Source organism: Dicentrarchus labrax, unplaced genomic scaffold (assembly GCF_905237075.1).
Source record: "Dicentrarchus labrax unplaced genomic scaffold, dlabrax2021, whole genome shotgun sequence".
Lineage (NCBI taxonomy): Eukaryota > Metazoa > Chordata > Actinopteri > Moronidae > Dicentrarchus > Dicentrarchus labrax.
This window is the reverse complement of record NW_026136722.1, coordinates 14,869,931-14,893,160: the sequence shown is the minus strand read 5'-3', so window position 1 is coordinate 14,893,160 and position 23,230 is coordinate 14,869,931. Positions and strand designations below refer to the sequence as shown.

At 44.1% G+C, this 23,230-nt stretch overlaps 1 protein-coding gene and 3 non-coding genes across 4 annotated transcripts in view; 1 reads left to right on the top strand and 3 right to left on the bottom strand.

Moving 5' to 3' along the window:
* shank1 (SH3 and multiple ankyrin repeat domains 1) overlaps window positions 1–13,214 on the top strand; it is a 74,319-nt gene extending 61,105 nt beyond the window's left edge. The window contains 13 exon segments of the mRNA XM_051388765.1: window positions 544–626; window positions 717–841; window positions 1,343–1,478; window positions 1,594–1,674; window positions 4,299–4,307; window positions 4,643–4,669; window positions 4,782–4,838; window positions 5,042–5,157; window positions 5,821–5,944; window positions 6,626–9,582; window positions 9,584–10,146; window positions 11,026–11,916; window positions 13,104–13,214. Of these exon segments, the coding sequence (XP_051244725.1) occupies window positions 544–626; window positions 717–841; window positions 1,343–1,478; window positions 1,594–1,674; window positions 4,299–4,307; window positions 4,643–4,669; window positions 4,782–4,838; window positions 5,042–5,157; window positions 5,821–5,944; window positions 6,626–9,582; window positions 9,584–10,146; window positions 11,026–11,916; window positions 13,104–13,191 (5,257 nt within the window). The 3' untranslated portion in view covers window positions 13,192–13,214.
* Window positions 13,215–18,045: 4,831 nt separating this feature from the next.
* LOC127357233 (small nucleolar RNA SNORD88) lies at window positions 18,046–18,135 on the bottom strand. The gene has a single exon (XR_007882192.1). It is a non-coding gene; the product is annotated as a small nucleolar RNA SNORD88 (small nucleolar RNA).
* A 156-nt stretch (window positions 18,136–18,291) lies between these two features.
* LOC127357231 (small nucleolar RNA SNORD88) lies at window positions 18,292–18,383 on the bottom strand. The gene has a single exon (XR_007882190.1). It is a non-coding gene; the product is annotated as a small nucleolar RNA SNORD88 (small nucleolar RNA).
* Window positions 18,384–18,951: 568 nt separating this feature from the next.
* Window positions 18,952–19,043, bottom strand: LOC127357232 (small nucleolar RNA SNORD88). Its single transcript, XR_007882191.1, has one exon. It is a non-coding gene; the product is annotated as a small nucleolar RNA SNORD88 (small nucleolar RNA).
* Between the last annotated feature and the right edge of the window lie 4,187 nt (window positions 19,044–23,230).

Here is a 23,230-nt window from a genome sequence, read left to right as displayed (position 1 = left end):
CCAGCTCTGGGCTCGCTGTCAAAAACATACAGCATAGTGAAGCATAGCAAAACACTGTTCTAAGTCACTGTACTGTAGGGAGTGTGGCATGAATTACTATTGTTGGTGTTTGGAGTTTGACTGATGAAGAATTTTGAAAACTGATAGCAATAGTGTGAAACTGAAGCTGCAATATTTTTACAATCAATTATCTGTTATATATATTTTACCACGCTGAAGTTTTTTTGTTTCCATTTCAGAAAAAAAACAACGTTTGGAACATGGGACACTTTAATTTTACTACTAATCTAAAATCAGAGGGGAACATAGGAAGTAGGAAGCACACAGCAGAGGAGAGGAGTGGTGTAGTAGGGGAAGGGAAAACCTGAATGGTAAATGTTGTTATAGATTTTAAAACTTGACTTTCCACTCATCATCTCCATTGATTAAAGCAGAGGGTAAATGCAGATGTGGATGTACAGCGGATATCCTCCTCGTCTTCTGTCTTTCATTTCTGTCTTGTGTTATGTCTAACATTCTCTCTTCTTGTCTCCTCTCTGCTAGTGACTATATAATCAAGGAGAAGACGGTGCTTCTGCAGAAAAAAGACAGTGAGGGTTTCGGCTTTGTGCTGAGAGGGGCCAAAGGTAAGAAATGGGAAATAACACACCCCGCACTGGAATCAAGATCATAGATTTAGATGTGTTAACATGCTGTATCACATCTGGTCTCTCCAGCTCAGACTCCAATTGAGGAGTTCACTCCCACCCCGGCCTTCCCTGCCCTACAGTACCTGGAGTCAGTGGACGAGGGAGGCGTCGCCTGGAGAGCCGGTCTCAGGATGGGGGATTTCCTAATAGAAGTACTGCCATGATTTACCACTGCATTATGGGTTGGGATTGAAACCACTGGAATATGTTCGTTAGAGGTTTCTGAAACTATGAAGAGCTACAAAGTTATCAAAAGTGTTTCATTTGAATCTGGATCTGAAACAGGATTTTCTGTTCAGAATGTTTTATTTTATAAAACTTCTGAATTCACCCCTGGATCCACAAAAATGTTGTTTTCCGTGGCCGAATGCCTCCCTTTCTACCAAATGTAATCGAAATGAGATACTTCTGTAACAACTATATATTTCAGTTACGCACATGATTTCAAAATTCAGTATTATTTCATACACTGTGATATTTGTTTTTATAAATAAAGTTAGGCTGATTTGAATGCCGAGGAACCCTCTACTACACTTAACTGTATCTTTTACTGTCAGTTTTCACTTCCATCTGCTTTATTAAAATAAACGATCCATAAGAATGATGCATGAATTTATTAAGCTCAATAGCTGTTTGTCCTTCCTCTGTCCCAGGTCAACGGTCAGAACGTGGTGAAGGTTGGTCACCGTCAGGTCGTCAACATGATCCGACAAGGTGGCAACAGCCTCATGGTCAAGGTTGTCATGGTGACCCGCAACCCCGACATGGAGGAGGGTTCGAGGAAGAAAAGTAATGGTCTATCTACTGCACCCTGGGGTGCTTGTGTAGGTGAAAGCTGGTGGTGACTGAACCTTATTCTTAAACAGCTTGACTGACCACTGCTGTCTCTGTCTGTTCCCTCCAGTCCCCCAGCAAAGTAAGAGGCTGAGCACTCCGGCTATCGCCCTACGATCCAAGTCCATGACTTCAGAACTGGAGGAGATGGGTAAGGAATTGCCTCGGATAAACTTTTCAGGGGGTTAAAAGAGAAAGAGACAGACAGGGAGATGAAGACAAAAAAGTTGAAGAGGAGGAGAAAAAACAATTACTGGGAGAAACAGATTGAGGTCAGGAATGGGGTATGATAGAAACAGTGGGAAACCAGAGTGTTAGGGGTTGCTAAAGATACTTAAAGTGTGAAGGTGAGTTGAGCTAGGGCTAAATTTAGACAGCTAGAAAGTAGAGAGAGAGAGAGAGATAGTGTAGTTACTTGGTGACAGAAAAGAGAGGGAAAGAAAAAAGAACATACGCCGTGGATGACGGTCTCAATGCATTTCACTGTTCTTTCAGAGGTTCCACACTGTCACTTCCAGCACCCCCACTACAGGTAACCCCACCCAGAAAAAGTGTCGCCATCCACCCTGTGATCCCTCTCTCACTGCCCGCCTCTCTTACCTCTTACCCCCCTGCAACCCCCACTGCTCCCTGGCCCGCCCACAGCTTTAACCCCAGCGCCCACAGAGCAGTCTACCAGCCCTTCTGCTCAACACACACACACACACACACACACACACACACACTTAGCAAGTATTTGTTGCCAGGGTAACACTGCAGGGGAATGGGCGTCACCTGAGAAGAGTTTTCCGGGTGCCACAAACATCATTTCAAAGTGTTTGGTCTTCGTGTATTAGCGAGCAAGTTGCAAAATATGTATCTATATATTGTTTGTTGATATATTTTATCCTTTTGAAAACGTCTTTGATTCATTTGGAAGAAATCACACCCAGGATAAAAATTATTGAGATGAGTAATTTTTGAGAAAAAAAAGAAAAAAAAACAACAACTTTGTTCCAGGTCTGTTGCTATGGTAACAGCATTATGTGTGGCTATGCTTATGCCATCTCTATTTGAGGCAAAATAGTGGGAGGAGAGTGCATGGTGAGGGTCAACGCCCCCATTTGCAGATCAGAACGTTGGCCAGTGTTTTATTGGTGATTGGGTTATATCTTCTAGACATTTATGGTGTTTGTGGCGGCCGCTGTCTGGTTCTGAGCATGCCCAGTGAGCAAATGAGGATGTATGAGAGCTGATGACATGTGGAGCTGCTGGAGGAGAGGGGAATCTGCAGGGCTTCATCAGCTGCTCTCAGATCTAGTTTCTCTAACAAACTTAATTACTTAAACTTGACCAAACCGCAACTACAGCAGCAACTACAACGAGTCCTGCCCCGCTGCTGTAAGTCTGGATCAGACTCAAGTTTATCCTGAGTATAGACGTCAGCCCTATGCTTTATTCCTTGCCCCCATCTCCTCCCCTCACCTGCCCTCTCTCTGTGGTGTGACCTCACCTGACCAGCACCAAGCATGAGCACCCAGTCTGAAACACAGGTACCAGTTTCCTGAACCCCCAACCCACATCCCTACCACCACCAGCGCTCACACTATTATCTCACCTCTAGCACTGTATGTACGCAGTGATACTGTATGCATTATCTCATTACATAGAGCTATCACTCCAACAAACGAAAGGTGCTACAGTGCGTATACATAAGACAATGACCAGATTGATTTTGAGACATTGACGAACGAATTGAAGCATTTTACATTTTGCAATACTGTCTTGAAATTGGTAGGAAAGATCTGCTGCATTGCTTTATGAAAATAACCATGAAGGTGCTCTTCTTCCACCACAAATGAATCAAAACGCTGCATCCTCTGCAAAAGGAAGCCATTTTTTTTTAGATACAATGCAGTTGTTATTTTGAGAAAAAATGGCAATAACTTTGAAACAGCCGGGCTATACACAGTAAATAATGCTAAACCTTTTAATTAAAGGGTCAGTTTGACTAAATATAAAGCGCATTTATCAATATATATCTCAACACCCTTGAAATGTGGGTGCTTAATTTGCAGTCAGACACCTTATAACTTAGATCCACTTTGCTTTTGCCTCCTTCTGGATCAAGGTGAGAGGAGCACAATGTGTGATGCAGCCATGTCAGGCTCCGCCATATGCTTATTCTAATGCATTAGAATTCATTTAGCTGTGACGCCTATTAAACTATCTCACCTCTGTGACTGGTGCAGTGTCCCAGTTCACCTAGAAGTCATACTGCAAGATAACAAGGACATTAAAATGGAAATTATCCTGCAGTGCACTAAAGTCCACAAATTGTTGTTTTCCCGACACTAATTCCATGAAACTGTTGTTTAAATACGTTGAGACACGTGTTTTCGACAAAAACTGTGGCTTACTTTTGAAAGGATTTGTGCAGTGCGGTTGAAAGTAAGAGATGAAAATGAAAGTTCAAAACCCTTTCATGCTTGGTTTAACCATTGGACATTAAAATGTAATATCTGTTTGATTAAGCTCAATAAACTACATATGAAATATATTAAATATAACGGCTTGAGTATAAGTATGGCAGATAACCCTATCCCTATTCAGTCCACACACACAAGCTCACTCACACCAATGGATGCAAACACTAAAGGGTCATCTTTAGTTCCTCCTCTTTACTCCTCTATGGAGTTGTCCCTTTACTGTTCACTGGTTTAACCACTAACTCTGTCTTTTCTTTGTCTCCTTTGTCCTCACTTCACTGCTGGCGGGATCTTAACCATTTAACAGTGGAGAGAGGTGGGAATCAGCCTCAGACTAATTCCGCATTTGTGTGTGTGTGTGTGTGTGTGTGTGTGTGTGTGTGTGTGTGTGTGTTATTTCAAGAGTGTTAGAGAGAGTAACAGCAAGCAGCATACTGTATGTGAGTGCAGCATATTTACTGTAACATAAGTGTGCATGGTACGGTCTTCAAGCGTGGGTGTGATGTACGTTCTTTTACATCGAAGATCGAAAAGCCTGGCGAGGTGACTCAGTTTGTCAGGCTCCGGGGAATATGATTAGTATTCACTGTAACAACGCTATCGCACTTTCACTCCTGCCAAAACTTAAGTCTCCTTTTGTCCTCCTTCCAGCTGCTACCCCTTGGAAAAAAAAATCAGGTATGCTCTGGTACACTCTCGCTTAAGGCATTGTATTTATGTCTGTCCAAAATGACTTGGCACTCACCGCTCAGTCACTTATTGGGCCTATTCTGGGTTTCTTTTCTCCTAGAATTCGAATCCTCACAAGTTACAGAGAAGAAGAGGACAGTCTATCAGATGGCTTTGAGTAAGGGAGCTCATGTTTGTCAGTCCATGTTTGCTGAATTTCTTCCTCTCTTTCTCACCCACCTTCATCAAGTGTGTCCCTTTCCACACGTTGTTTCTTTCATTCTGTTGCTGTCCATTTTTCTGTTTCATTGTCGTGTGTCTCTTCCTCTCTTCCTTTGTGTCTCTCTTTCTGTCTCTTTCTCTCCCTTTTTTTTCTCTCAGATAAACTAGATGAAATTCTTGCAGCAGCTCAGCAGACAATCAGCACCAATGAGGCGCCAGGGACACGGGCACAGGGGCCAAAAAGAGATAGGGGGCGAAGTTTCTATGGAAATGAGGTGTGTATTGTGAAAGATGCTGACAGTATATTTACATGTGTCCTAAGATCTGTTTGTGTTCCTGTTTTGACTGTCTCTGTGTACAACGAATAGACAGCAAAAAATATGTAACATAAATTCAAAGTGTGTAGGTTAAGTGGCATCTAGCAGATTACAACTCCCTCACGTCACCCTCCCTTTCCAAGCACAAAGGAGAAGCTATAGTGGCAGCAAAAAACGCAAATAGCCCTATCTAGAGGCAGTGCTTGGTTTGTCCATTGTGTAGAAACATAGCAGTTCAACATGGTAGCCTTTCTGCCAATAGTTCTTCCTAAATGTCACACACTGGACCTAAACTGGAAATCAGTAAAATTAGAAAGTTGCACTGGACAAATGTTTATTTAAAATTTCCCCTCATTCCTACATCAAAAAGTTTGAAAAGTCAAAGATCCCTCAGATGACTGAGACCCATACATTTGCATATATAAACACTTGAGTTAGGTGTTATGAGCTAACCTGTTATGTACAACACATAAACCAAAACAAGAGTCATGTTTTTACATTGGTGTGGAGCAAAACGTAAAGTCCAACCATTTGAAACATGGTACTGTCTGCACCAACACCTTATGTACAATTGAGTCTCATGGTTCACGCCAACGTGTTTCCGTCTTTTTTCCGTTTCAGTCCAACTACGGGGATCAGTCCGGGATGGGGGTGATGTCGTCAGGGTTGGGCCTCGGCTATGACCGTGGCCAGTACACTTCAGGTCACGGTCCACCGCATGGTATGCTGCGGCAGAAATCCATCGGTGAGGCTGTCTGTTTTTTCTGTCTGCCCCCCCCCCATCCGCCTGTCTGTCTGTCCTCGGGACCAGTAAAGGTCTCCACTGTGCTGACCTGTTTGTCTGTGGCCAACAATGTCTTGTCTGTGGCCAAAAATGTGCGAGCTTTCTATCTGTATCTGATCGTATGTTATACGCTCAACTCTTTAAGTTACTATACTTGTACCGTTAAAAAATAGGATGTTTGTTTGTCGTATACTCACCCTACTACTATTTGTTATAGTCAGTAGTGACACTAATCTCCTTGTTTTATTCCGATGGCTTATTTTCTGGTTTGTTGCTTACTAAGGCTTTGCTAACTCTCCCTCTGGTGACCAACAAAATTGCTGCTCTGTGATGCTGCCCAGTTGCTACTTGTTTGTGGAATATATAGCGCTAACTGACTTACCTACTAACAGACATAAGAACTGAGGACAGACTCGCTGACAGGTAGACGGGCAGGCAGATTTAGACAGACACTCTCATAGATTACCCTCAGCTTTTCTTTTTCTGGCTCCATTTTCTCTCTACTCTTATTCGCCTCCAAAACTTTTCTTCTTTTCTTGTTCATCAGCCTCTCTTACTCTAACTCTATACCATCTGTGCCATCTGTAAATCCCTATCTCATCCCAATTTGTTTTTTCTTCATTTGTGAATGCTGTACTGCAGGAGTGCCTGAGGAGGAGAAGCAGTTCCTGCATCCTCCAGCCGTGAAGTTTGCTCGCAGTCTTTCGGTGCCTGGCCCAGATGACATCCCCCCTCCTCCCACCACAGCTCCACCAGACCCTCCATTCTCCTCTGCTCCGCCACTAGGTTGGAGAGCTAAGACATCCCAGCAGCCCTCTGTCTCCGTGTCCCAGTCCACATCGACCTCTGCGCACTACCAGCCCCACGCCCAGTCAGTGCACTTCACCCATGGGGGCAGGGAGAGGGCAGGTGGTCCCAGCACTGGCACCAGTGGTGGAGTGGTGGACCACACAACTTCGTATGCACATGCAGCTGCCCATACCGCTCAAAGCAGGACTGCTTCGCGGAAGGTTGCCTATACTGGGGAGCCTGTTGGAGCTGGCATAGGGGCGGGTGGGGGGGCCAAGGCAGCAGGTCTTAGGAGAGGTTACAGCACTGCCGTCCCCCCATCCAGCATTGCAACTGTAATGCCCCAGCAACAACAGACTGCCCACAGTCAACCCCAGCGAACAGACCGCAGTGCAGCTGGAGCTGGAGTAAGCGGTCCTAAAGGAGGGGCCCGGAGAGGTAAGGGCCCCCTGGTGAAGCAGTCCAAGGTAGAGGATCTGCGTATGGGCCAAGGTACACTGGGGGGCAAAGGCTCAGTGGAGAAAAGCTCCATACCCATCCCTACCATTATCGTCAAGGCCCCTTCAACCAGCAGCAGTGGACGCAGCAGCCAGGGCAGCAGTGTGGAGGCAGACGCTCCTGCATCTGGGGAGACAGATGAATCCAAAACACCCCATGGTCCTCCACCCTCCACTCCGGCTCCACAGCCCCCTGCCCCGCCTTCCATCCCAGCACCACCACCTCCGTCCTTGCCTTCTATGCGAGCCCAGGAAAACCTGGACTTTACTAGCCAGTTTGGGGCTGCCATTGTTGGCGCAGCTCGCCGAGACAGGGAACGGTTTCATGAAGCCCGCAGAAAGAGTGCCTCCTTGTTCATGTCTGCTGAGGAGGACGTGAGTCTTGGGGGAGTAAGTGATGGAATAGGAGGAGTAACAAGGACTCAGGCGTCACAGCAACAGCTTAGCACACAGGCTGAAAGTTCATCAACACGGCTGCGTCCATCCAAGTCTATTGACGAGGGCATGTTCTCTGGGGACACCTTTATCCATCACACCCGCAGTATGCCTCCAGCCTTTGGCCTACCTGAGTACTCCTCACCTGCCCTGGACTATCAGCCTAAGTCTGTGCCTACTGACTTGTACACAGCAGCGGGCAGGCAGCCAGCACCCTCCAGTACCACCACCTTCATTCACCCTCTAACAGGAAAGGCTCTTGACCCCACATCACCACTAGGCCTCGCCCTGGCTGCCAGGGAGCGTGCTCTGAGGGATGACAGCAGGTTAAGGAGGGGAACAGAGCACCACTTTACCCGCCAGATGTCGAGTATGGTCTTTCCTTCATCTACTGCCACCTCTCAACCGGTTTCGTCCACCGCCCAGTCCTCCAGCTCCTCCTACCTGGTCACCTCGTCGTCTCTGGCCGCCACTACGCCCACTGTTGGCCGTCCACCCTCACCCAGAATCCTCAGAGGAGTTGGGAGTGTGTGGAGTGAGGAAGGCGGTGGAGGAGAAAGGGAGCGGGAAGGAGGAGGGGCTCGCGAGGGGCTAAGAGTTCGCTTCTCTGAGGACAAAACGGTCCACACGCACCACTACCAGTCTCAGCCGTATCAGCCAACCTACAAGGAGAGGGAGCGGGAGAGGTCGAGGGAACGGGAGAGGGAGCTGTCGAGAGAAAGAGAGAGGGACAAAGAGAGAGAGGGTTACATGAGGAGGGCAGAGCAGGCTGCCGCTGAAAGCGCTGCTCAGCAAGCGTCCCAGTCTCAGCCGCCTCGGAGGCCCTCTTTTCTCAGGATGGAAAGTCAAGCTGATGCCTATATTTTGTCCCTCACCCCTCCCTCTCCTCCACCTACCGGTACTCAGCAGACAGTGAACACTACTGGGAGCACTGGGAGTGGCCTGATGGTTCTTCCTCCCCCTGCCCCCTCAGTTGATGCGGATGATGAGTTTGTCTACGCAGACCCTCTCCCACCTCCATTAGAGTTTGCTAACAGCTTCGACAGAGGATTGGGGAGAATATCAGGGTACTCACAACACGGGATGCTCGCCAACAGCCTGACTTCCCGCCAACAGCAGGTCCCACCACCTCCACCTCCTCCTCCTCCCCCACCACCACCTCCTCCACCCCCCCAAAAAGAATCATTTGCAGGTGGGTATCCTGCTCATACACCCCTGCCCTCACCTCAGGCGGGGGACTCCACTGCCTCCAGCCTCACATCTTACGACAGTGAGGTGGCAAACCTAACTCAGTCCGCTCCCTCCCCCTCCCAAACGTCGCCCAACCCCCCACCCCCTGCCTCGCCCTCTACCCTGCAGCCCACCTCAATAGCAGGACCTCCGCCTCCCCCGTCAGTCTCACCACCACCTCCTCCCGGATCCTATCATAGACCCTTCTCTATGTCCCACCCCCACCACCTTTACAACAGCTCTCACACGCCTGGGCGCTCTTCCCCCACGCCTCCCCCACACACAGTCGCTCCTCCCCCAGCCTACCGTGGTCCACCAGTGCCCTCCTCCACTGCTGCCACCTCTGCTCCACTAAGGGGCACTGCCTCACACGCCACGACCGCTAGCTGTGCCGCTACAACCACCGCTGCTGCCACCACAACAAGCACCTCCACTCAGCTCTACCAGGAGCGAACACACACCACACATACATCCTCCACCGCCATCAGTCGCAGGACAGGAGAGCACCACCGTCCTCCCCCCGCTACTAAGAAAGGAGAGTCCCAGGAGACAGTCGTGGACTCTGGGATTGAAGAGCTAGACAGCCGCAGCAGCAGTGACCACCACCTGGACAGCATCCTGGCTCTAAGTGGAGCCAGGATGGACCGAGGGGGAGAGAGGGGCTGGAGGCCGGATGGGAGGAGGTGGGACAGGGGAATCAGACAGGGGAGGAGATTTTCTAGAGTCTTACATGAGCTACCTTGACGGACAAACTTTTGAGATGCAGAATGCCACAGCAGCAGCCTCCACCTACCCAAAAGCCAACAGGTTCAGAGAGGGAGGGCGAACCGGTGATCTACACAGACAGACCAGCACTGCTCCTTCATCCTACCACTCCCACAGACGCAGGGACGAGCAGGAAGAGGACGAGATTGAGGAGGGAGTGACAGAGGACGAAAGTGGCCAGGATGGGTATGGGGTGAGGGACATACAGAATTTGGGGCGCCCCATTTCACCGTACTTTGACCGCCCACGCACTCCTGAGATGAAGCCTCTCTGGGGCGAGGGGCAGATGACTGGTGACGGAGGCCAATCTGGGACACTTTTAGAGGGAAAGAAGATTTACCCTCCTGTATCCAGTATGAAGCCCAGCATCATAAATGAGCTGAGCAGCAAACTGCAGCAAAGAAGCAAGGACAGCTGGAGCAGCCAGAGACCACTGGGCAGACACAGGTACACATCAGTGAGAACTTTGGCTTTATGTCTTTCAGTGTCACAGCATGAACTACATTTTTTGTTGCTGATGCACAAAATTGCCATTCTATTCATGTTTCACCTGTGTGAATATATCGGTGTGTCACCTGTGAGTTCTTTACCTCCCACGAATGATGTTCAAGCCTTCTGTGAAAAACTGTGCACTGTCTGTTTTTGTCCTGTGTAAGTGTTGTCTATACTGTGTAAAACTCTCTTATTTCTCTGGCTTTTTCCATGTGTTTCTCACAGAAGCAGAAACAGGTAATAGAGCCACTTCCACACTCCTTTTTTTCTGTCAGCAAGAACATAACACTTTGACACCTGCTTGAATTCACAGCCTTTTGAGAGACAGTAAGGAACGAGGGGGAAACCTTCTTAAACATTCAAAATGTTAACTGATAGACTGATTGTACACAATTAAGATGTTGACAGTATGAAATCATTTTAATCCACAGGTTCTAAAAAATTACTGGACAGCGTATTACCAACATTTCCCTTAAAGGGGCAGTTCATCCTAAAATCAGGAAGACATATTTTGCCTCTTACATGTAGTGTTATTTATCCATCTAGATTGTTTTAGTGTGAGTTGCCGAGTTTCTGAAGATATCGCCTGCCTTTTCTCGAATATAATGGAACTAGATGCCACTCGGCTTTTCCATTATATTCGAGAGAAGGCAGATGTGGGTGATATCTCCAAAACTCACCACACACCAAAATAAGTAGCACTACAGGTGAGAGAACATGGATTTTTACATTTTGGGATGAAGTGTCCCTTTAATGTGTGTGCATGTTATTATTTTCTGTTTCCTATCAGGCTTTTTTTCCCTTCCAACAATTTCTCTCCCTCTCCATTCACAGATTTTCAGAAGACTCAGCCTCAGCTCTGAGCCCACCCTCAGTTCGATCCCAGTCACCGTCTCCAATCTCGTTATCGCAGCCATCGTTATCTCCGTCCCCCACACCCGCTTCCCAGTATCCCAACTGGGGAAGATCCCCATCTCCTCAGCCTCCAGCTGCCTCTCAGCCTCCACGTTCTCATTCCCCTCTGTCCCCGACAACTTATTCCCCTTACCCAACTTCCCCCAAACACAGACCTGTCTACCGGACCAAAGCCCTAGAATTCCAGTTCATCCCCAGTCGCGAATCCCGTAAAGCAGAATCACACATACTCCAGCGTAGGCGAGCACCCAGCCCCCTCATCTCCCCGTCAGAGAGGCCCAAGCTGGGCCCACCACGGCCATCATCCCTTCCGCTCCTCCCCACCACGCCGCTATACAGTGCCCTCTACGACCTCCGAGGTTCAATCACCCCACCATCACCTGGGAACCCTCTTGGAGATCCTTACTTCTCGCCCTCTCCTCCCCTGTTTGCACCCTCTGGTGCCCCTCCTCCTCCAAACTCCACCTTAGTTGTTTCTCGATCCCTCTCTCCAACTCACTTCCTGTCCGGAACCTCTTCTCCGCCCCTGCACCCTCTCCCTCCACCTACCTGCCTGAGTTACCCTCATCTACCGCCCCCTTCTCCTACGAAGCCTTTTGCCTCCAAGCCGCTGCCCTACTGGACCAAGTATGACGTTGCAGACTGGCTAGGATACCTGAACCTGGGCGAGCACAGAGAGCGTTTCCTGGACAACGAGATTGACGGCACCCACCTGCCCTCCCTAACCAAGGATGACTATCTGGACTTGGGTGTGACACGTGTAGGTCACCGCATGAACATAGAACGGGCCCTGAGGAGCGTAATTGACAGGTATGGCTTCAACTGAACAGGCTCAACACAACTGACCACTACAACTTATTAATTAGATTGGAAGAGTCGCAATAGACAGTCAGCACAGATGATTCTCAAATGTGTCTTGGCAGGACTATCCCAATTATTTGGAATATTTACAATCGGTTACACATATTTTCTTTTCTCTTTAGAAACATACAGCTCAAACCAACAGTTAATCTCTGCACTAATGCAACCAAAACACTTCATACACGTCTAAGGACCAACTCTTATACCATAACACTGACATTTGTCTCCCAACAAGAAAACTCAGTCACTCATCACACACACGCACGTCTTTTTTTGTTTAGCATTAAAGAAGATTTCATCAAGAAATTGCACCTCTTTACTGAATGGATTGTGCCTTACTGTATATGTTACAGAAATTGATCTGAAATTAAATGAAATAAATTTACAGCAATATTAGCCAAGTTTGTCTTCTGCATTTGGCCACAAGCTCTCTCTTTAACAACACTTAAGGTCTTCCTGGAGTCCAGGCTGGTCAGTGCTTTGAATCCAAACAGAGAACAGAGTTAATAATGTGACTGTAACAGAGCACACATGGCTGTGAAGCACTATGGACACTAGTACACTACTTTAAACAAATAAAACCATGACTGAGATAATTGGTTACCATGTCACAGGATAAATAATTCCCCTTTCACCATCTGCCCTTATCTCAAACTCCTAAAAAGCCTGAGCTCCATTTGCACTGGAAGAACAGCGCCCTCTCCCTGTTATGTGCTGTAAAGCATTCCAGTAGTTTTCACCACACTCCAAACTCACTGTAAACTGATAATCATTATTATTATTATGGTACTGTTACTAGGGTTATGTTTTGTTTTTGAAATGCTACACCTGTGTGGACTGAAAAATGCCCTGTCTCTGTGTCAACCTATGTCTGCAATGCAGCTAAAGAAACAAAACCCGGCTGTTATCAGTCATCAAGTGTGTGATGACCAATGTTTTCCCAGTATAATCAGTCATGTAGTGAGCCACCATACTTTCCTAATGAACAAATCATTCTTTCCATTCTAATAAGCATGAGTCACACAAGAGAATAACTCACAACTATGCTACAAAACAACAAACGCCAGTCATTATCATTAAAAAAAAAACAAACACCGAGCATCACTCGTGTCCTATGTTTGTTCTTCTGTCCTCAGGCTGTCCAGCAGCCCGTTTCCTATTTCTGTTCTCTCACCTCGGGATGGACAAAGTGAGAGAAGGAGGGACGACGGGAGTCGGAGCTGAGGTTGCAAACGCAGAGGCAGAAAGAGAGAGAGAGAGAGAGAGAGAGAGAGAGAGAGAGAGAGTAAGGGAGAAGGAGGGGTTGGAGTCAATGAGGGAGGAAGACACAACTGCTGCTATCCATGGTGGATTCACACAACAAATGAGGGGGGAACAGATTTCACACAGAGAGCGACAGAAAGAGGGAGTCAAGTCCCAAAGGGAGATGGAAACACAGGGATGGAAAAAGGGCTGATGATCCATAAACACACCGGCTGGCGCTCCCCAGTTGCGGCAGGCTGATTTACACTAGTACACTCCCTACATGCATGCACGGTCACACCAATCCGCAAACAAGTAACACAAACACACTTTCATCCAAAATGTACGCGAAGACACTATGGCTACAGCAGATATTATGAGTGAAGAGTAGTGATGAACCAAATACTTGAGAGGAACAATCAAAAGCCAGTTAGATTTTTCTTTTTTTTTAACTGAGCCGGTTGTGTTGTTGGCGAGCTGGAGAATTGGAGAAGATATGGGTGTCCTTCATTGTGCAGCCATCTTGTTGAATGGTCCTCTCACCCCTCAGCCAGCTGGTTAAATCTGTTCAGGTTTAAGAGAGGAATTTATCAAGAATACGATATAGAGCGCAATCAATGACAAACACCCTCCCCGTGTGAGTGGATGTTAGTTTTGTTTCTGAATATCATAGAGTATTTGAGGGTGAATGTCTGCGAGAGTGAGGCTTTGTCTGTCTGCATGGTGAACGTAGGACGACGCAGGGCAGTATATCATGACAGCTTCCACGTCTTTTAGAGGTGATGAGTGTGCAGACGGATAACTCGCGTCCTTGGTTCATGCCAAGGAGGCTGACTGTGTGTTTGGCTTTGATCGGTTATGTCTTGTTTTTACCTCACCACTGGTAGGGCTCTGTCCTCACTGCAGGTCTTGTGATCAGGATCTTACGTGTTTCTCTATAGCTCTTTATCATCTTAAGTCTTATAATGACATATATACAGACTGGTCACTGTATCACAAATTTGTAGCAAAAATAAGTGCCCAGACCAACAAAAAAAAAAAAAAAGGAAAAAAGGAAAAAAAGAAACACACTGATACGCACTCACAGGCACCCAAGATACTACTATACATGCCTGCATGCATACACCAACATGTAGACACACACAAGCACTCACAAGTGATTGTGTTAGAGTTTATGGGACACCTTATATATAGACACACACTATATGTTTGGATCCAAGATGTACTTATACAAAAGGAGATAGACTGTGCTTTCAACTGTTAGACGGGATACGTGACAATGTGAAGAGAAATCTCCCCGAGGATTTTATTTACAGAGAAAAGACTTCCTCAGCGTCGAGGCAACTGTTGTAGACCCATTCAGACCTTCCGTCCGAGGGAGACTGGACAGGAGAGGGGAGGGGAAGAGGAAAAACTGCCATTTTCTTGCTCTTTCCCACCCAATCCCCCCTGCTCCTTCCAGGAGTGGCCCCTCTCTCTCAACAAAATCCAGGAGGAAACGAGCGGTCACCTGGCCGAGGGGATCTGAGAGAAACGCTTATATCCAGTTTTAATACTATGATTGTTCTTACAATTTTTAAACTTTAAATGGGAATACTGGAATACTGATATTGATATGAAGAGATTTATTGTTACTATTTATCATTACTATCATCGTCCTTACTGTTATTATAGCTTCAGAGAGTTCCTGGTTTCAGCCTTTGGTAGCTGAGATGGCGCTCTTGTGCAGTCAGTGTGTTTCCTGACTGTGTAGTGAAGATGATAGCACTGGTTATATATATAAATATATACGTATATGTAGGTATTTTTGAATTGAAAGATGCATATTATTTCGTGCACGGTACCCTTAACATTGCTTCTATGTGACGAGAAGCATTGCAACTTAAATGTGAAGCACATTTTTAGAATCACCTCTTTTTAATTTCTCCTCACCGTTTTTCTTTTGTCAGAGTAAAGAGCTTTAATCTAAATTACGTGTTGAACTTTAGAAATACAAAATATTATTTGTTGCCACTCAATTATATGCAGATGCTGAAATGTAGCAGCTGTTACCCTGTTACTGATGCCCATGATACACATAAGTGAAAATTATATGTCACTTTATTAAACCAGTTCTTTAAAATTATTATTTTTTTCAATTCTGGATAACAAGCACCCCCTTTTGATAGATCACACACGCAAATGTTATTCTTTTCCCAGTCTTTTTAAGTCCTTTTTATTTCCCATCAGCTTTCACTGCACATTTACATCTCATTATAACCTCAGTCCTGCTTTTCTCACTGTTGCTGAGATCAAATATAAGGGCTCTCTCATGACCTCTCTACCTTGAACAACACTTCACCTCTCCTGCTGCTTTTGAGTCCTCGAACACATATCAAACGTGCGTTCTTACATCAGGGCATCGTTGGGGAGTTTACTCTCCTCCCGGCCCCGCTATGCTCATAGATCACATCGCTCAAAGTGCACACACACACACACACACACACACACACACACACACACACACACACACACACACACACACACACACGTGCTACAAATGTGAATGAGCAAAGGTCATTAAAGGGGATTTGTCTCTGTAATTGCATGGTGGTCAAGGGGAGATTATATTTGAATGCAAGGGAAATAGCAATAAGGACGATGAAAATAATGGTCATATAATTATGGTTTAAGATGTAAAAAAAAAAGTCTCAAAAGTTCTAAAGAATCTCTGTCTTCCAAATAATGTTTAACATGAAAAGGTATAATGTATTTATTTAACTATTCTGCTTTCTATACAGTTCGACCCGTTCTCTACATCTGCCCCCTTCCACTGTTAATGACCTGACAGTATTAAGAGCTCCCGTCTGTTTTTCCCGCTTATCATTTGCATCTTCTTGTTTGTACAAAGCACCTTCTGCAGTCGCTGACGTGTGCCAGTATGCTCGCAGCTCATGGTTTATTACCAGCATATTATGCAATGACCCTATTTCCATTAGCAACTGTGGCTTTTCACGTTTCCCTTTAGAGGTTTTACAGTCACTTTCAGCCAGAGAGAGTGGGGTTTGTTTCTGAAAGGGTGAACCATCAGAATCTGGTTTCCTGTCCAAACTCAATCCAGATTCTACTCGTTTCCATCAGGTCTCTTAAAAAGAAAGTTTGCTAGTGTAAATAGGGCCAATTAATAACTTTGGATAAGAGATTCTGAAAACCTCTTGCTCATACAGTGATATTCTTGTTAAACGGCTGGTGAGGAACAGTTTAAATCCTTTATTTGCATTTACAAGTTATAATGGAGTGATGGCTCGTCGTTGCTGTCAGGAGAAAAATTAAGATCTGAGGGAATCGGTCTGACTCTATAGAAAGCATTTCTTTTTCCTTTAAGAGATCTTTTAAAAAATGAGAATATGAACTGACGAAAGGTAACTTACAGAATATATATGTATATGTGACCTGCATATACACACATTCATATGAACATATATGAATTTCAAATGTTTTAAGAGATAATAAATTGTTAGAATTATAATAAAGATACAGAAACAAAGTTCTAATTTATGGTTTCTGATTTCTTGATATTTCATTTCCTTCTGGACGCTGATATTTAAACTGTGTGGTGACTGTTTCTCAACCTTTTCCACTCCCTGATTCACTTTATAGGTCCTTCCTTCCTCTCAAATCTTCTGCACACAAATCTGCACATTTAGCTGCCAGAGGGCTGAAGGTGTTGCAGTAACCCTTAAGATAACAGCCTGCAAAGTACAGTGTATACAGGGCCCCAGTGATACACTTACTAGGTAACGCTCAGGTACGAGGAAATAAGAGGTAATGATTTTGTGCGTAGGAGGAACCTACAAATAAATTACACCCTCTGTAATTACTTAATCACCTGGTAAATATGAAATAATTACAGGTTACAGACAGTAAACAAACATGCTCAAAAGAAGCCAAAGCAAAAAATTTAACTTTATATAGAACAAACTTTAATATAAAAAGGTATTTTATGTGTTGTGCACACACCTGAAGGGGGGATAGATTGTCAAACTGTTCTTTATACTGTATGTTGTCCCATAAACACAGAAAGATGTCCATGTTTCAGAGTATAAGTATGTGTATTTGGTGTCTAACATCAGTATTGATCTTCAAAAGAATCATACAATACAATGGGTCCAGTACAGTTCCCCTGTATTATTTTATAGTTAAAGTTATATAAGCACTTTCAAGGCTTGGCCTAGGGGCGTTACAAGTTCTTTTACAATTATATCATGGTTTTAAAATGTCAATGCAATATCATTATTACCCTGGTTTCCACATTCTCTTATTAAATATGTATTTAGTAATTTATCTAAGTCTCCCTCAAACAAAGACGTTAGCGCCTCTTCTTTTTACATGTTTTAGTTTAAGTGGCATTGAGTATTTTACTGCTAACCTCTATATACAAAATATTTGCAGTCATTAATCTAGTTACGTGTTGTAACAGCACACAGCAAAACCCCCAAAAATGAACACATTAAAGTGACTCAAGTTAACCTTGCGTGCATGACTTTGCAATTTTGTTATATATAATTAATCAGTAAATTTCAGTATGGGACTCAGTGCTTTGAGTTATAAATGATGCAGAGGAATCATGTCACAAATTAAGATGCAGAGGTTTATTTAATCAGAGCAAATACAGGACATTAAACCAAAAACATTGTAATAAAATACAAGAAAATGACATTACAACATAGTTATAAAAAGGAGATCTTTTCTGCCTGAAGACCAGTACCTGAAAAAAAAAAACAGTAAAACAGCAGTCAGCCAAACAATTCAGAACATAATCATAATCCTACAAGGTTCATGACATGTTGTAGCAATCATCTCCTCAGACTCTGCCTTGTCAAGGGCAGAGCTGCACTTTTTTCAACACTGATTTTCTGAGCCCAGTGCAATACATCACAAGAGAGCAGCATTCATATTGGAGGCCAAGATATGGTGTTATAACACAAACCTGATTAATGTCCAGTTTGTGAGTGGCTTGACTTCTGTAGATCTGAAAACAACAAAAGCAACAAGAGTTAAAATGTTGTTTTAATTCAAATTTTTGACCATCATTGGTTTTATTTTCTCCTCAGAAACTCTGGCTTGTCAGGGCCAAAGATGCACTTTTATCTCCATTCAGACTCAGAGCCCAGTGCAAGTCATCAGGGGAGAGGGACAGCTAAATCCATACTCAAAGTTTAAAACAACTTACAGGAATTAATGTTATGTGCACACACACACAGTTGCAGTAGCTCATACAGCTAATTTCACTTCAATACTCTCCAAAGAATCTCTTATCAATCACCACGACCAGGCGCTCTTTACGTCCCCATTTCTATACAGAACCCCACCTACACTTCTGCTTAATTTAAATGCTCTCTTTTTTAATGTCAGCAGGGTTGAATTAACTGTGAAGATGCTGTTATGTCCGTTTTGACTTATAAGGGTAAAATCATGTGTTTATTGCCCTCCAGTGGTCACAGTGCATAACTACACCTGTCTATAATGAAAATGTTTTAAGATTTCATAAAAAACCTCCACAGTTTGCTGCCGGCGGTTGTTATGAGAGCATTTATAACTGAGGATAAGTTGCTTTTTACATACCTTTGAGCCGAGTGGAGTCCAGGCTAGGGATGGTTTCACTTGCTGAGAGGAGACCTGAAAAGGACAAAAAGCACATTGTGTTACTGGATAGTCAGGACCATAAACACCTTTGAGTAATATAGTAATATTAACTTTTATTTTCTCCTCAGAAACTCTGGCTTGTCAGGGCCAAAGATGCACTTTTCTCTCCATTCAGACTCAGAGCCCAGTGCAAGTCATCAGGGGAGAGGGACAGCTACGTTCAATTTTAATTAAATTGTATCATTAAATTCATGTTTTACTGTTTCTTCATGTTTTCCTGCTCGTTATCGTATCATTGCGGACCATCTCCTCAGACTGTTAGCTTCCTAGCATGCTAGTGTCACCTGGTAGGCCTACCACGTGGAGATCCACCAAACCCAATTCAAAAACGCGTCAATTTAAAGTTGCCGCGTCCAACACCACACAATATGAAGCACGCAGGTAGCCACAATGCGTTGAGTCATTGCAACATGTCACCGTGTTAACTTCGGCAAAAAAATATATCCGCAAAAAGCCGGTTTATACTTCCATAAACTCATTCACAAAACGGCTCCCGCGGTTTCTTGCTGCCGTCAAACCGAATTAAACTTTACGTTTCCGCAGCAATGAATGAAAACAATATCCAGGTGTGACAAGTTATTCCTGTACTCTAAACATATTTATCACAAAAGACAATTCACATTAGAGAAATTCATAACGTCATCTTACCTGCTCCCGCTGTGACGTTACCCTCGAGGCACACAGGACCCGACTGAGGGCTGCTGCAGCTGCTTCTTCCTCTTTTAAATATTGGCAGTCGGGAGTCAGATCAAGTGCACTATCGCCACCTGCTGGACGGGAAGGGGGGGGAGCTAAATACAAGAAATCCTCCCCTTAAATGGTCCAGTGTGTGACCTTTAGGAGGATCCGTAGGCAGAATTTGAATGTAATATTTATAGGTATCAGAATCAGAATGTGATTTATTGCCAGGTAGGTTTTTACACATAGGAGGAATTTGTCTTAAAATAAAATTTACAATCACATGTCACACGAAAATCACACAAGAATAAAGTACTTATTAAAAATATAGATAAATAAAGATAAGAAAGATAAGAAAAGATAAGAAAACTGTACAGAAGTGCATTAATGTAATGCATACTGCATATACAGGGGGGGGTATTAGAGTCAGTGTCAGTGGGGGTACCAGGCCTTGTTAATGAGGCCAGCTGCAGACGGAAAGAGGTTTTGGTCCTGATGGACCGCAGCCTCCTGCCAGCGGGGAGTGTTTCAAAGAGTTTGTTATTGCTGTATGTTTTCATTAGTGAACAATCACCTGGATTGAATAGAATTGTTGCGTTTTTGTCGAGACATCGGGTGGTGCTGGGTTTGTGGTGGCCCATTTTTATTAGTGTGCTGTTTTATCTGAATGGTGTTTTGGTTCATGTTACATTTCTCACAGGTAGAATCATTCCAGTGGTGACTTCCGGGCCGCTGTGCGACAGTTGTGGCCCAATTGAGGCCCCTATGTCCCAATTCACCTATGTTACAAAAAGGAAAGATAAATGGAGCAGGTAGATTAACAGGTGTATAAAATGTCACTAACTTTTAAGCAATATGTTGTGCACTTTATCACTGACCTTCATACACTAAAAGCTTTACAGAACATGTGGTCTTTTCAACGTACCATGTCTATAATGAATGAGAACCTCTGCCCCCTAGTGGTCACAGTGAGTAAGATATAGCATTGTAATTTTTTAAATCCTTCAAAAGACACAAAAAAAACTACAATAGACAATAGGTGTAGTTACATATTGTGACCACCAGGGTGTACCTATGATTACAGACAAACTTGCTGCAAGGAATTAATAACTTTCTTTACAGCTTTACAATACAATTAGCCTAGAGAGCAAGAAGGTTCTCTGAAAGTAGCATTTGTCAGGCAGTTTCCGTGCAAGGGGAGTGGATCAGCAAGAGTGGAGTTTATGTGTTGATACCCCTCTAGAGGGTACAGTGGGTAACTACACCTTCTTCATTTTATTGGACATCATTTAGACATAACATTACAGTTGTAAATTAAGTTCTTATTTTGACAAATGTTGAGTTTTTATTATTGATTGTGACCACTAGAGCAGGAAATATTTAAATAAATATGCTGAAAAATCTAAGTAGACACAATAGCGTCGCAATACTTGAATTTCAAAATAAAACTCATCGCAGAAGGTTGTAGTTACAAGACAATGGTATACTAACTACTGAACTTTCAAAATTAAAATTTAAATCTACATCAAGTGTCAATGTAGATAAACACTATGACTTCATGTAGCGATGTTAGACTTGAAACAGACAAGAGTATTGATCTATCAAATGAGTGCAATCCATGAGAGACAGTAATCCAGAGAGAAAGAGGGAGACTAAACAAAGAGAGCAGAACAGAGCTGAAATGGAGGCTGAAGCCAGCTCAGCACCCCCTGCGTCTGCTGTCCATCTCTCTGTGTGAGGTAGATGAGTTGTAGAGATTGACCACCACAGGAAATACGCCCTCCTGTGGCGTTCTGTAGAGCTTGGTGGTGATAAAAGTTTACTGCTGAAGGTGCACTTATGCTAGATCATGTCCACGATACTTGGCAGTTTGCGCAGCATCTTCCTCTCTGACACCAGTAGCAAAGACTCAAGCTCCACCCCGGGAAGGAGCCAGTCTTCTTGATGAGCTGAATGATTCTGTTGGCATAAACGACCCACACCCTGCAGCCCCTTGCACTTGACAGCAAAGAAAATAGTACCGGCTACCACAGACTGGTAGAACATCCTCAGCACGGTACTGCAGACCGTTGAATGACCGGAGCCTCCTTCTTGAACACAGCCTCTGTGTTCTTAGCCCAGTCCAGCTTGTTGTCCAGGGGTACTTACAGGTACCTGTAGCCCTGCACAGTGTCCACATCACCCCCTGGATGGAAAATAGGATTAGGCGGTGTTTTTTTTTTCGGCTATTGAAGTCCACCACAAACTCATTAATTTTGGTGCAGCCACAGGAGTCCACTACACCCCTGTACTAATCTGCCACACTATTTGAAAGTAGAGCTGTAAACTCTGTGACCAGTTAATATGATAAGACCATAACTGAACCAAATAGAAAGAGTGAGTTCACTTATATAGATGTTTACTTTACATGTGCAGTACCAAGATTTGACCAGCAGATGTCATAATTTTGAATGTCAAATGCTCCAAAACAATTAATCATTTTAAACACAGCTACATGTGGTTGAGCACTTTGCAAAGCAGTTGGACCCCTGTTGTTTACTGGTTGGCTTAAAATATGCCTTCTCAAAAAACTTCTTATAAAGCCTGTTTCATTTAGACTATTCTACATGCATCTGTAGGTCAGAACTAATATTTAATTCACATCAACATAAACAAGGTAGACTGGATTTTAAAGTCACCATTTGCACCTTTTTTTTAATATGAGATGAACAAGGGACAACTTGAAAGTAAAGCATGAGTTAGTGCAAGAATAACACTGAGACAATATTTTCTCAGCAAAACATTTCATTTGTATGATTCATTATTTGAAAAACTGACAAGAAAAACGCTGCGCTGGAGTTAGAGTCATAATATTCCCTTAAGTTTTCCAATAGGGATTGTGCCACTGCATGGTGAATCTGTACTTAAACTAACGTCACTTATCTGGGACCTTATTCCACTTGCTGACATTTTCTGTCTCTTATGGCTATTATCATTTTAATCACAGGATCTCACAGTGCTTTCATGATATCTGTCTACTATCTTTCCAGATTTGATTATAGGATTACTAACATAGGATTACTGTTTTTCTAAGAGCAGGTTGTAGATGGGCGTAAACATTGCAACAGCTGTCTATTTACATGGCATGTTCTGGCGAGGCAAAGTTTCACAAGTTCAGCATAGCATGAAGCAGGGGGGGGTATGTGAATGTGAGCAATTCTTCTTCAGGGTCTCTGACTTCAAAGAATCTCTGCCTTTAACACACACACACACACACACACACACACATACACACCGGATGTATCCTCCAGCTGTGGAGGCAGGCCTACCAAACTATCCCGAGGGACTGTTGAGGGGAGGAAAGAGGGGGTATAAAGACAAGCACATAGGGATGGAGTTTTCCTTATCTGGTCATGCTTTGTCCTACTTTGTAAAATAGTAAAAAACATAGTTAATAGACCAATTAACACACATACACAAATGCATACACAGATTCCGGCTGAGTGACTCAGCTATTGTCTGACTCACCTAGACTTGCACACACACAAAAACACACCAAAAAAACCACAATATGGCATTCTTCATTGACACTTTAACTGAGGGAGGTGAAGCGAGTAAATGAAAGAGTCGAAGAGAGAGACAATCTCCAACAATTGGTGAAGTACAAAGAACAAGAGAA